Source organism: Taudactylus pleione, unplaced genomic scaffold (genome assembly GCF_031769625.1).
Source record: "Taudactylus pleione unplaced genomic scaffold, aTauple2 ptg000281l, whole genome shotgun sequence".
Lineage (NCBI taxonomy): Eukaryota > Metazoa > Chordata > Amphibia > Anura > Myobatrachidae > Taudactylus > Taudactylus pleione.
Genome location: NW_028284683.1, coordinates 919,895 through 932,772, shown reverse-complemented (window position 1 = coordinate 932,772; position 12,878 = coordinate 919,895). Strand labels below are relative to the sequence as shown.

Sequence of the window (12,878 nt, the reverse complement as noted above, 5' to 3'; positions counted from 1 at the left end):
AGTCTCCCTATCAGACATTCTCCAATCAACTCAGCCAAGCTCACTATACAGTACTCTCCACTAAGCACTGGTTCAGCTCCCGCCGGCTATGCCGAAGTGTAGAGGGCCGGGAGAGAGGAGGCTGGGCTGGGGCCTCGGGTGGTACCTCCGGGTGGGCGGCTGGTGGGACCTGTGAGTCCCAGGCTATGTGTGGTGTGAGAGATGTGAGCGGCGTCTGATCTCCGCCTCCTGTGTGATGTGACTTTCCCGCCGGCTGGAATATGAGTTCTATGAGCGCTACCAAACATGCAGAGTGCGGGGGTGACTCGATCCGCCCCCTCCTCCCCCTGGGTGAGAGCACGTGGTATCTCCCTAGCAACGCTCAGCGTCCGGCTGCTGCTGCCGGGATACGGACACTGAGCAGCGGCGGCGGCGGCGGCGGAGGAAGCACTGAGCAGGTACCGCTCTGTCCTATATTATCACTGCTCTCCATATATAGTCCCGGCATTCCCTGTCCCGGCACCGGGTGCTGTGACTTGTCTGAGGTCATGCTGGGACTTATGGTTCCACACCCTGTCTAAGGTAGAGTGTGAGCTCCTGTGGGCACCGGCAGCTGGGAATTGTCCGAACTTCTAGTGAAATAAGAAAATAACATAATACAAAGCAATAACAAATACATGTATATATATATATTTTTTATTATACTTATTTTGCTGGGAGCCTTAGACCAGAGCTCTGTAACTGGTGTCTGATGTTTCTTTATGGCGTTTCTGCTGTCTGCAACATTTTCTAGAACCACGCAGATAATGTGAGGTAATGGGCCTGGTTCTGCGCCGGACGCAAGGCCAAATGCGGACACTTCTCGCCATTATCGTGCTCATAGCATAAGGGTGTCAGCATATGCCGGCACTTTGAGTCCTACTCAGAATCAGGCCCAGTGTCTAGGTACATTGTGGAATGATCTGCAGATCTAGGTTCAGGGTGGAATGAACTGCAGGGGTATGGACAGGGTGGAATGATCTGCAGTGGTATGGACAGGGTGCAATGACACACTGCTGTGGGCAGAGCCGTAACTAGACTTTTTGGTGCCCTGTGCCAGAGAGAGCATTGGCGCCCCCCTCCCCGTTTTGTAAATAGGGACATAAGATAGCGGACCTGAAAAAGGGCCATGGCCAGGGCCATGGCCTCCTGGGGAAGGGCCAGGGAAGAGATAGGAGAGGCCAGGAGATGCTGGGGATAAATAGGGACATAATATAGAGCACCTGAGAGAGGGCCATGGCCTCATGGGGAAGGGCCAGGGAAGAGATAGGGGAGGCCAGGAGATGCTGGGGATAAATAGGGACATAATATACTGCACCTGAGAGAGGGCCATGGCCTCATGGGGAAGGGCCAGGGAAGAGATAGGGGAGGCCAGGAGATGCTGGGGATAAATAGGGACATAATATAGCGCACCTGAGAGAGGGCCATGGCCTCATGGGGAAGGGCCAGGGAAGAGATAGGGGAGGCCAGGAGATGCTGGGGATAAATAGGGACATAATATAGTGCACCTGAGAGAGGGCCATGGCCTCATGGGGAAGAGATAGGGGAGGCCAGGAGATGCTGGGGATAAATAGGGACATAATATACTGCACCTGAGAGAGGGCCATGGCCTCATGGGGAAGGGCCAGGGAAGAGATATGAGAGGCCAGGAGATGTTGGGGATAAATAGGGACATAATATAGTGCACCTGAGAGAGGGCGATGGCCTCATGGGGAAGGGCCAGGGAAGAGATAAGGGAGGCCAGGAGATGCTGGGGATAAATAGGGACATAAGATAGTGGACCTGAAAAAGGGCCATGGCCTCCTGGGGAAGGGCCAGGGAAGAAATAGGGGAGGCCAGGAGATGCTGGGGTTAAAAGAGGAGGAAGCTACAAGTGAGAATGATAATAAACAGGAAAATTGACAGGCGCAAACAGTGCCCCCTGCCCTGCGGTGCCTTGTGCCATGGCACTGGTCGCACCACCCTAGTTACGGCCTGGCTGTGGATACAGGGTGGAATGATCTGTATCTCAGGTGAGAGGGTGGTTAGGTGTGCAGCTCTAGATTTGGGGTGAAAGGATCTGCAGATGTAGAGACATGGTAGAATGATCTGCAGCTCTGGGTACAGGGTGGAATGATCCGTAGCTGTGGTGAGAGGATGGAGAGGTGTGCAGATGTAGAGACAGGGTAGAATGATCTGCAGCTCTAGACACAAGATGGAATGATCTGCAGATGTATGCACCAAGTGGAATGATCTGCAGTTGTATGTACAGGGTGGAATGATCTGCAGCAGTCCGTACAGGGTGGAATGATCTGAAGCTGTGAGTACAGGGTGGAATTATTTGCATTTGTAGGGACATGGATGAATGATCTGCAGCTGTGGTGAGAGGGTGGAGAGGTATGCAGATGTGGGGGCTGGGTGGAATAATCTGCATTTCTAGGTACATGGCGAGAGGGTGAAATGATCTGTAGCTGTGGTGAGAGGGTGAAATGATCTGTAGCTGTGGTGAGAGGGTGGAGAGGTATGCAGATGTAGGGACAGGGTGGAATAATCTGCATTTCTAGTTACAGGGTGGAATGATCTGCAGCACTAGGTACAGGGTGAAATGATCTGTAGCTGTGGTGAGAGGGTGAAATTATCTGTAGCTGTGGTGAGAGGGTGAAATGATCTGTAGCTGTGGTGAGAGCAGGGCCGGCGCTAGGCTGTGCTGCGCCCAACGCCATATGGAGTTGCCGCCTCTTCCCTCCTCCGCTCCCTCCCCCTGAGCTTAAATATTTCCTCTACCTCCGGGCGTGTGGTGGGCGTTTCCTGCGCCCTCCGGATACAGTGGCGCTCCGGGCGACGGACCGGCTTGCTCGTGCCTGGAGCCGCTACTGGGTGAGAGGGTGGAGAGGTATGCAGTTGTAGGGACAGGGTGGAATAATCTGCATTTCTAGGTACAGGGTGGAATGATCTGCAGCACTAGGTACAGGGTGAAATGATCTGTAGCTGTGGTGAGAGGTGTGCAGATGTAGGGACAGAGAGGAATGCTCCACTACTGCAGGGGAGTGTGGAATGAGCTGCAGTTCTAGGTACAGAGTGGAATATTCTGCAACAGAGTTAATTTCACCTGTTGCAGATTCCCTCCATAGTCCATAGATTAATTGTAGATCTCTGGCTGGTCTGTAATTTACAGATCTGCCCATGAACTTGCTTGGTGGCTGCTTTCTCCTGTATGATGGAAGAGACCAGTAGAGAGAGATCCCATTCCCCGAGGGGGAGTCAGTACCAGCTTTATCCTGCATTGTCCCCTCCGTCTAACACATGGAGCAGCACTATCCCTACACGGAAATATCCTGTTATCAAGCAGCGAGGCTTTTATTCCGATATCCTGACATCTGGCGCATCCCCTCTGCTCAAAGTAAGTTTTTAATCTTGTTCCTAACAAATGAAAGGTCATTGTCACCTACCGCCTCTCACATAGGTAGGTGCAAAAACTCTGCTCTTAGCAACTGCCCCTATCAGGTCATGTGATGCTATTTTTGCAGGTTACAGACCAGCTTCTGTATACACTGTAAAAATATCACTTCAGAGTTTTATACTATTCTGGGACCACGCTCTTTGTAACCATTTTAACTTTTACAGTTATCATTTATGTCCTAGGGTCTCGTCGTAAGCCCCGATGGTCGCGATGTTCAAAGACCATCGCGACCATCACCCTAGCGGTCGTTAGAGCTGTGGATGTTAACCCACAGCCTAACGACCGAAACAGAGGCGGCCGGTCAGGATGCAAGCGGCCGCCCAGTTTCTGAGCGACCGCTTGCATCCTCCGACCGCCTCTGAATGAGGCCCATAATTTGTAGCCACACGTAATCCAGGGAACACTCGTTTCACCCTTTGAAAGTCATTTAACTATCTTGTCCTAAACTGAAGTACCTGGCCTGCACTTAGCCGGTCATGTGCCGACACCAGAACCTTCATCTTCCCATAGAAACTGTTGCACTTACGCAAACAGTAGGCGCATAGCGACACCAGACAACATCCAGGCTGGGTACGCACTTTCCTGTGTCTGTAAGTGACCCAAACTGGGATCTCCTCATGTACTACTGACCATATATCATCCCGGTACCTTTATGTTTCAGGATGTGAGTGCGGGGCCTATTGTACAACAGGACCTCCTCCGGCAGGCCGATCAGGACCATAACACCCCCAAAGGTAAAATCCCAGGAGCCTCCTTTCCATACAGAATTTTATTTGCACAATCTTTCTGTTTCATCAGCATGATTGTCTCCCATTAGCTCATGTTCCCTCAGTCTGATCGTAGGGGGACATGTAACATAATTGCAGTATGAGTCTAGTTACCGACAGTAACAAAATAAAAATTTCTGATGACTTTACCCTGTGTCAGTCTCTATAAATGTCTCCCGGTCTCAGTACTGAACTCATTGATTTGGTTTGTGCCATTGTCAGTGTCTGTGCCAGTGTCTGCGTCAGTTGTAGTCCCCCTTTTTCTATGGTAACATAATATTAATCTCTCTATCAGCAAATAGTTTTGAGACCCCAGCGAGCCTCCAGTCTTACCTGGACACACAGGTCTCCTTCCCCACCACCGAGGTGCTCGTGAAGTCTGACTTTTCAGAGAGAGGCTACGAGCCAAAGGTGCAGCTTCCTTACACTGTGCCGCCCGGGCAGTGCCCACGGAAGCTGGAGCTGGAGAGGTGAGATTTGTGCCCTGGTGATAACATTTGCTATAGACGAATAGCCGATCATATACATAAGATATCTTATTTCTGCCAATTATTACAAATTCCACGACCTCAGGAGAAGAAGAGAATACCTCAATCTGAATATATCTCAGCTCCTGGCCAATGAAGGTATAGATTCCAACCTGCTGGTGGCCCGACATACTGACCCAAGCAGCCTTCCCTGCACCGGGCAGAACACGGGACAGCTCCTACCCACATACCTACCTCTGGAGGTAAGTCCACATCTCTCAGGCACTCAAATGGGGAAAATATATACAGATTTCCCCTTTTCCTTCCCCCGCAAAGTGAGCCTGATGTTATTGTAATGTTGGACAAAAGAAGCGTGCATGCAGCCTATATGCATAGATGCGCCCATCCCTGCGTGTGTATCACGTGCGCCTGGTTACATCGCCTTGCACCTGCCGCTATATTCTACATGACAACAATGCAAAGCAGAAAAAACAGTATTAGAAGTATATATGGCGCTGATTCAAACAAAGGCCCTCATTCAGAGCCGTACGCTCTGAGCAGAGCGCACGCTCTGAATGAGGGCCGCCCTCCATAAAAATGGAGCGTCCTCCTGGACGCTCGTATAGCTGTGGGTCACCACCCACGGCCTATACGAGCGTGCAGTTTGATGGCCATCGAAACTGCGAGCCGGAGCCTGCGGTTGAGGTTTTCAACCGCAAGCTCCGGAGTGATTTTGGCTCTATCTAGTGATGTCAGTGGGCCGGCTTGTGACGGGAGGCGTTCCTGTGGGAACGCCCCTGTCAGGGAGGCACGCCCCCGGCACGCCCACCAAAGGGGGCGTGCTATCAATCAACATCGACAGCACGCCCCCTTTGATCAGACACAACGAGCGAAGGACTTTCCTTCGCTCGTCGCGTCTGGCGCATGCGCACGACGGAGCTCCCTCCTTCGTGCGCATGCTCAGTACAGAACATCGACCCTTTTGCTAGCGGACAGCCGCTCGCGAGTGGGTCTGAATCAGGGCCAATGTTCTTTTAGTCAGAAAACAAAAATATTTTTACTTGTATTTTCTTTCAAGTTCTCCAATGTTTTACAGAGGATAGCACATGTATAAGACAAGCAGAGCCGTAATTCGACTTTTTGGTGCCCTGGGCCAGAAAGAGCATTGGCGCCCCCCCCCCCCCCCACTCCATTTTTCAAATGGGGACATAAGATGCTCGCCCGAAAAAGGGGTGGGGCCTCATGGAGAAGGGGCATGAATGACAAATATGATTTGTCCCGTATGATAATGAAGGGGTGCCGATCCAGTTGTACCACTGTTATCCAGGTGTCACTGCCAAATACTGGGCCTGATTCAGACCCGGTCACTATCCGCAGTGCGTTCGCTATTGCCGATGGTTGCTAATCTGCGCATGCGTATGCATCGCAGTGCGTGTGCGCAAATTACACAGTGCGATCGCAGATCCCTCGCTTGCACAGCAAAGCCAGCCCAGCAATGTGAGTGACAGGAGAGGCTGTTTGTGGGTGGTAACAGGGGCAGTCCAGTAAAAACGGGGGAGTGGAGATGCGAACGCTGGGGTGCCTGAGTGTTTCAACGCCGTTTTAGAGGTGTGCATAATTAACAGGCAGCGTCATAGTACACGTCACCAGCCATTTTTTTGTTTTCCTCGCAATGCTTGCAGTAGAAAAAAGCTACCACAAGCACTGCGTTCACATCCGATAGTGGTCGATGTACCAATGTTTTCACAAACTTCCAGGAGATGACGTGGGGCAGTGGGCGTCTCTGCATTCGCTAAGCGGAGTCTACATACACAAAGCGAACGCTCGTACAGGTAAGATGGATGTGCTTATGCCTTGGCAGGCGATCGCTCCCCCCCACGTCACTTTCAAATATTTGCATACGCATTGTGCGAGAGTACGCTCATAGCGACCGGGTCTGAATCAGGCCCACAGTGTGTATCCAATGGCTGCAGTGATGATACACAATAATTATGCCGTATAACTCCCCAGCTCTAGATGTAGGAGAGTGCTGGTGACGCTGCAGTGCTTATACATAGTAATTATGCCGTATAACTCACCAGCTTTAGATGTAGGAGAGCGCTGGTGAAGCCGCACCTGCAGCAGGATTTGTCCATCAGAACAGCCGTGCACAAGCCTGGAGCCGGCAGTGTAGATCACCGACTGAAGGTATAGAAAGAGTGCTGCTTGTAGTGTATATGCAGCAAATATCAGGGAGGTCCGTGTATGTACCCTGCGCCGGGCAGCTGCACTTACTGGAAAAGGTACTCAAGCTGTGATGGTAACATCACTGCCATCTGAGAGGTGATGACAGTATTTTGATATGTGTGTGCTAAATAAAAGAGGACGTGACTTAAGGTGCTTGGGGAGGTGGCCAGATGGAGGGGGGTTGGCCAGGAAGGAGATAGGGGCGAATGGGGTAGTCAGGGAGGGAATGGGGTGGCCAGATGGAGGTGGGTCGGACCGGGAGGAGATAGGGGTGGCCAGGAGATTCCAGGGATAAAAGAAAGCTGCAAGTGAGAATGATTATAAACAGAAAATTGACAGGCCCGAGCAGCGCCCCCGGCGTCCTGCAGTTCCCTCTATGGTGGCACATGTTGCACCACCCTAGTTACGATCCTGATGATAAGGATGCGCATTTTGAGTCACAGCGTCAGTAGCTTTCCATTTCCATGTTATTCACATTCCATTCACAGCGGCGTCTGTAGTTGCGTTATGTACTATATTTCCTCTCATAGCTATCTGGCAGTGGAACACATTGTGAATGCCTACATAAGCGACAGGGCCCCCTGTGCTTGTATATAACATTGGTCAATATTCCTTGAAAAGGTGTTTGATGATGAGGAATTTGATATTCGGACCTGGGCTGATTGGCTGAATCTGGGGTACGATGAAACGTCCAGTGCGAGAAAACCTGTTCCAGGCCAGGCCCTCCTCCCGGCGGATGACGTACTTGGGCACGGTGAGCAATTTTAATGCGTTTGTTTCCCCCTTTGCCAAGTGGACGGGGGGAAGGGGGGTTACAGATGTTGAGTCTGACTTTCCATTCTAGGAGATAGAGCACTTTAGAGTAAAGTTATGAATTTGGGTAAAGAGATACTAAATGTAGATTTTCTGCCATTTTAGATGATCCAAAGAATCCAGAGCTGCTGTACGAGTGGTGCAATGTTGGTGTCCTGGACTATGATCAACAGAGGAAGCTCTACCTGGTCCATAAATCTACAGGCATCCAACTCCGGACCCCTAGAGACCGCAATGAAGCACAACGATGCGAGGACTCGGGTGAGTATGGTCCCTGCAGTATTAATATACTCTAAATCCTGCAGCAAATATGCATTAGAATAAATCCCGTCATGCCGATATGTAGAAGTAGTCAGGAGAAAGTGAGTGCACCTCATCTGTGAAACATGTATGTTGCGCACAAAAGATCACGTTAGGTTTGCATTGATGCACATAGATGGTCCTCACAATGTGCACACCCCTCCCATGCCATCTTGAGATGCCTCGGCAAGCTGGAAGTTCCTCAAGGTTTGCAAAAGTGTTTCCATAACTTCTAAACTTGCAAACACATTTTTCGCGCACTAGCGGCAGTTAAGTTGTTCGTTCCATGAGGCCCAGTGTGCTCAGGTAACAGGAAAACTATTTTTCACTGTCTCAGGATCGTCAATACTGGCATCATACCAGTACTGGGTACCACGAATCCGGCTGCTGTTCTGCGCTGAGAACCCACGTGTATTTGCGCAGAGGATCGTAGCAGCTAACCGGTTACGGAAGAAGACGGAGGCGTTGCTCCTGTACAACCTGTATATAGATTGCATGCCGGGGAACGGGAGTCGTCCGATCACAGCGGAGAGTCTGAGCAGGATGAAGCAGCGGCTGCTGAATCGAGACGATAAGTATGACTCACATCTGTATGTGCATGACGCGTAATAGTCTTCAGACGATCCTTACACTCACAGTGCTGGCGCTTTCCTCAGTGCGTGCCAGAAGCTGGAACACCTGGAAATGGAGGTCAGTCTGGATTACGAGCGCACAATGAACAAGCTCATCTTTGACCGACTGGTCTCTTTAAAGCCGGACAAGTTCTCCTACGTGACTCTCCCAGATAGGACTGAGGAAAAAGTTCCCGTGAAAGGTAAGAATATTAAATCCACCCTGCTTCTATCCCTGTATCCTCTGTTCTGTCTTATTTACCAATATAACACCTGTCCTCTGTAGGACGAGTAGAGATTCCAAACTACACTTTTGGCAAGAACCGAGCGTCGTTCACATTCACCACCCTCCTGACCCGGCCGGAGGTCATCACCTCCCTCTGTAAGGTCCGGGCGGAGTGTAACCGAGTCTCTGCTATGTCCCTGTTCCACTCCAACCTGACCAAGAGCGTCCGCCTGGAAGAGTTTGAACAGATGCAGTCACAGATCTTTTCCCAGGTATAGACTGCATTAGAAACATTTTCTCCAATCTCTTTGTCATATTAACTGTCACACTCTTATTTACCGCATCGGACAGGGGTAAATTCTGTTCCCTAAACCTGTCAGTTTTCCTGCACCAGCTAATATAATACTTTTATTCCTCCAGCCAATACCATGTCAGCTCTTTACCTGATAGCGGCACAAAATTCTCATCTGAAGTGTATAGGAGCACTCACATCCTTGCATCCGCGTGTTAAGCAGTCTTTACCGCCAGTCTCTGGGGGCAGACCGGAGGTGCTGGCAGAGGAGGCAGGCTCCACATACCCTGCGCGTCCACTAGGCCACCAGGGACTTGAAGCTGGTAGCGGGAACCAGCATCTCAGGGGTTAATTGTCGGCCAGGGGAGGCAGCTTTCCCTGTTTAGCGGCTCCTCAGCTCAGCGCGCCTTTCCTCTAAGGTCTGGCATTGCTGAGCTGCTCTCCTCCTATGGCCACGCCCCCTCTGAGGTCTCCGGCGGCCATTTTCTCTGGTGCATCGCAGATCTCTCTGGACAAGCATGCGGACTAGTCCCCCTGTATACCTCTTCCCTGGGGTTAGTGTATACAGCACTGTAGCCTTCCCAGACACTGAATCTGGGCTGTTGATTGTAGTGCCAAGGTGCAGTAGGTCATTTCTATCTGCATTGTATGTGACTTATGTTAGCGCTGACTGTCTATGTTTTTTTTTCCGATTCTGTCAGTCTATATCTATCCCTTTCCTTTTCCTATTTTCCTACAGCCCTAACAGTTGTGTATGGGGAGGATTCCTTTATCTCATATATATAGACTCAAGTATTTGTGAGGTTTGTCACATAGGGTTGTGTGCTGCACGGTGCCATATTGTTGGACCAGTGTTTTGCATACCTTGTGGGTACCCAGTTTTGCGCTTCCTGATTTCCCATATATACTGTACATACTGTATATATGGGCAAATTGCATCAGGACAAGGAGGTCGAGCGCACTGCTGCACCCACTCTGCTCTCCTGCAGGTGCTGCGCTGCAGGGGTAGGAAAGGAGGATTTCTACTTCAAGGTCCATGGGGTCCACAGGGTAACTTAGGAGTATAGGGGATGTAGAGTCATCCGGGCACCTTACGCAGTAAATTTTTCTCCTAGGATGCACTGGGGTCTCCCTCTATACCCCGCCCCCGGGCCAGAGGCACCTTAGTTTCATTGGGTGCCCGGCCGGAGTCGGGTCTCTGCTACGCGGGGGGGGGGCTGATTGACAACCCCTGAAAAGTTTATTATTTTTTAAACTAGTTTAGTTTTCATGTGCGGACAGTCCAGGAGAGGCTGCCTTCCCTGTTCAACAGCCGGCTCCTCCCCGCTGCACATTGCGCCTTTTCACCGCGGTCTGGTTGGGCTGTGGCAGCTCTCCTCCTCTGGATCCGCCCCCTCAGAGGTCTCCAGCGGCCATTTTCTCCTGGCTGAGTCGCAGATCACACAGGCGGTGCGGAGCCCGGGTCCCCCTACATACCTCTCCTCCTGAAAGTGGTCAGTGTATGTAACACTATGGGCTTCATTCAGAGCCGTTCGCTATTTGCGGTCGTTCGTTCAAAAACAAGGGGTGGCTATTCAAATGATCCGTTCGCTCATTGCGGTCTGTTCACGCCTCTAAGTCTGAACGAGCGAGCAAAACTTGCGGTTGTAATTTTGAAAAATACGCCCCCTGGCCGCTCGCACCATACGTCATGTCCGCTATTTATTAGATTAATCGAGTACATCGAACAGCGTATGAACTGCTCGCTATTCTTGTGGTTGGTTTTTCCTACCACAATCATGCGAGCAGTTCTGACTATAAAACAACCAAGTGACGTGGTCAATGACGCTGCTGGATTAATTATGCACACCCTTAAAACGCCCGTTTTGACCTTTAAGCACGCCTGCGTTCTGATCACCACTCCCCGTTTTCAAGCACCTTCCCCTGTTACCACCCACATACGCCTCCTCCTGTCACTCAAAATAGCAGGCATTCGCTATATAGTGAACTAACGATTTTCGGCCGCACTGACTGGTTCGCGCATGCGTATTACAATCCGTACGCATGCGCAGTTGTGCGAACATCGTTCAGAACGAACGAGTGGCCGCTTACGAGCGGCTCTGAATGAAGCCCTGTATCCTACCACATACTAAGTCTGTGTAGTTATTGGATTTATTGTTGTGCGGGAATGAGACCATACTAAGGATTATGGCCCTTATTCAGAGGCGATCGCAAGAAGCGACCGCTCGTTCTGAATGAGGGCGGCCTCCTGGTCGCTAGCTAAGCTGTGGGTTACCACTCACAGCTTTAGCGACCGACCAGGTTGATGGTCGCGATGGTCAAGACCATCGCGACCATCGGGATGTCAGTGCGGCTGCCCACAAAACGGCAGGCGTTCGCTTGGGAACGCCTCCATTTGTGAACCCCCCCCCCCGCCACGCCTACAAAACGGGGCAAGCTGTCGATCAACATTGACAGCCGCCCTTTTGTAGAGAGCTCCGGAGCAAGAGAATTTCTCTCTCGCTCCGGGTCTTGCGCACGCGCAGTGCAGCCGCTGCGTGTGCGCAGGGCATAAACATTGACCCGGTTGCGAGCGCTCAGCGCTTGCGACCGGGTCTAAATGAGGACCTATATGAGACTAATTATTGCTTTAAGGACATTGGGCCTGATTCAGACCCGGACGCTAAGAAGCATTCGCTCGTAGCTACAGATGGTTTGCATTGTGCGTATGCATCGCAATGCCCGTGCACAAGCCAGTCACTGTGATCGGGAATCATGCGCTCGTAGCACAAATACTGAGCGCTACTGTGAGTGACAGCGCCGTTTGTGGGTGGTGACAGGGGAAGGTGCTTGTGAACGGGGGAGTGGTGGTGCGAACGCAGGCGTGTCTGGGCCTCAAAATGGCGTTTAAAGGGCGTCCATGATTAGCATAGAGGCGTCATTGTACACGTCACCTGGTTGTATTTCAGTCAGCACTGATCGCAGAGCTTGCGGAAGGATAGGGGCTTCCTCAGGCGCTGCGTGCAGCTCCGATGGCTCTCGATGTTACCGATTAAATCATACACTTCCTGGAGATGACGTGTGCTATGACATAGAAGGCGTCCTTACACCACACAGTGCGATCGCGGAATTTTCATACCTGGCCCCTTTTGGCCGCGAGCGATCGCGGCTTGGCGTCCGAGTCTGAATCAGGGCCATTGTGTGGTGGTATACTGGGGAAGTTATCTGTACTTATATAACCACATGCAGACTTATGAAGTCTGGATGAGCGCCGCATGTGTATATTATTTTATTTTGAACTAATTTTCCAATAACTATTGGTTCTATATTCTTATATCATATATCACATATTTTTAGACTTTTCGTCATTATAGTGCAGATATGGATATATGGTGCTACCCTGATGCTATGAGTCTTAGACCAAATGATTTCAAAGGAGAAGAAAAAAGAAAGTATCTAATAGAGTGCACTCTGGGCCTGATTCAGAGCCGGACGCTCTGAACGAGTGCCCGCTCTGAATCAGGGCGTGTTTTTTTTTTTTGCGAAGCAGCCTCGTGGACGCTCGCACAGCTTATGCGAGCGTCCATGATGATGGTCGCGATGGTCAAGACCATCGCGACCATCAGGCTTGTGACGAGACCCTTGCGGTAGGAAGCCCTGGAGTGATTTTGGCTCTATCAGAGCCAAAATCACTCCCACTGACATCACTACTGATGTCAGTGGGGCCGGACCCAGACGGT

General features: G+C 50.9%; 1 protein-coding gene across 1 annotated transcript in view; it reads left to right on the top strand.

Moving 5' to 3' along the window:
* The first annotated feature begins 372 nt into the window (after positions 1–372).
* Positions 373–12,878, top strand: part of DNAH1 (dynein axonemal heavy chain 1) — a 106,487-nt gene continuing 93,981 nt past the window's right edge. Inside the window, exons 1-10 of the mRNA XM_088482037.1 lie at positions 373–437; positions 3,173–3,397; positions 4,119–4,191; positions 4,520–4,694; positions 4,798–4,954; positions 7,539–7,671; positions 7,836–7,991; positions 8,368–8,605; positions 8,687–8,844; positions 8,928–9,139. Of these exons, the coding sequence (XP_088338163.1) occupies positions 3,212–3,397; positions 4,119–4,191; positions 4,520–4,694; positions 4,798–4,954; positions 7,539–7,671; positions 7,836–7,991; positions 8,368–8,605; positions 8,687–8,844; positions 8,928–9,139 (1,488 nt within the window). The 5' untranslated portion in view covers positions 373–437; positions 3,173–3,211. The remainder of the gene's footprint in view (positions 438–3,172; positions 3,398–4,118; positions 4,192–4,519; positions 4,695–4,797; positions 4,955–7,538; positions 7,672–7,835; positions 7,992–8,367; positions 8,606–8,686; positions 8,845–8,927; positions 9,140–12,878) is intronic.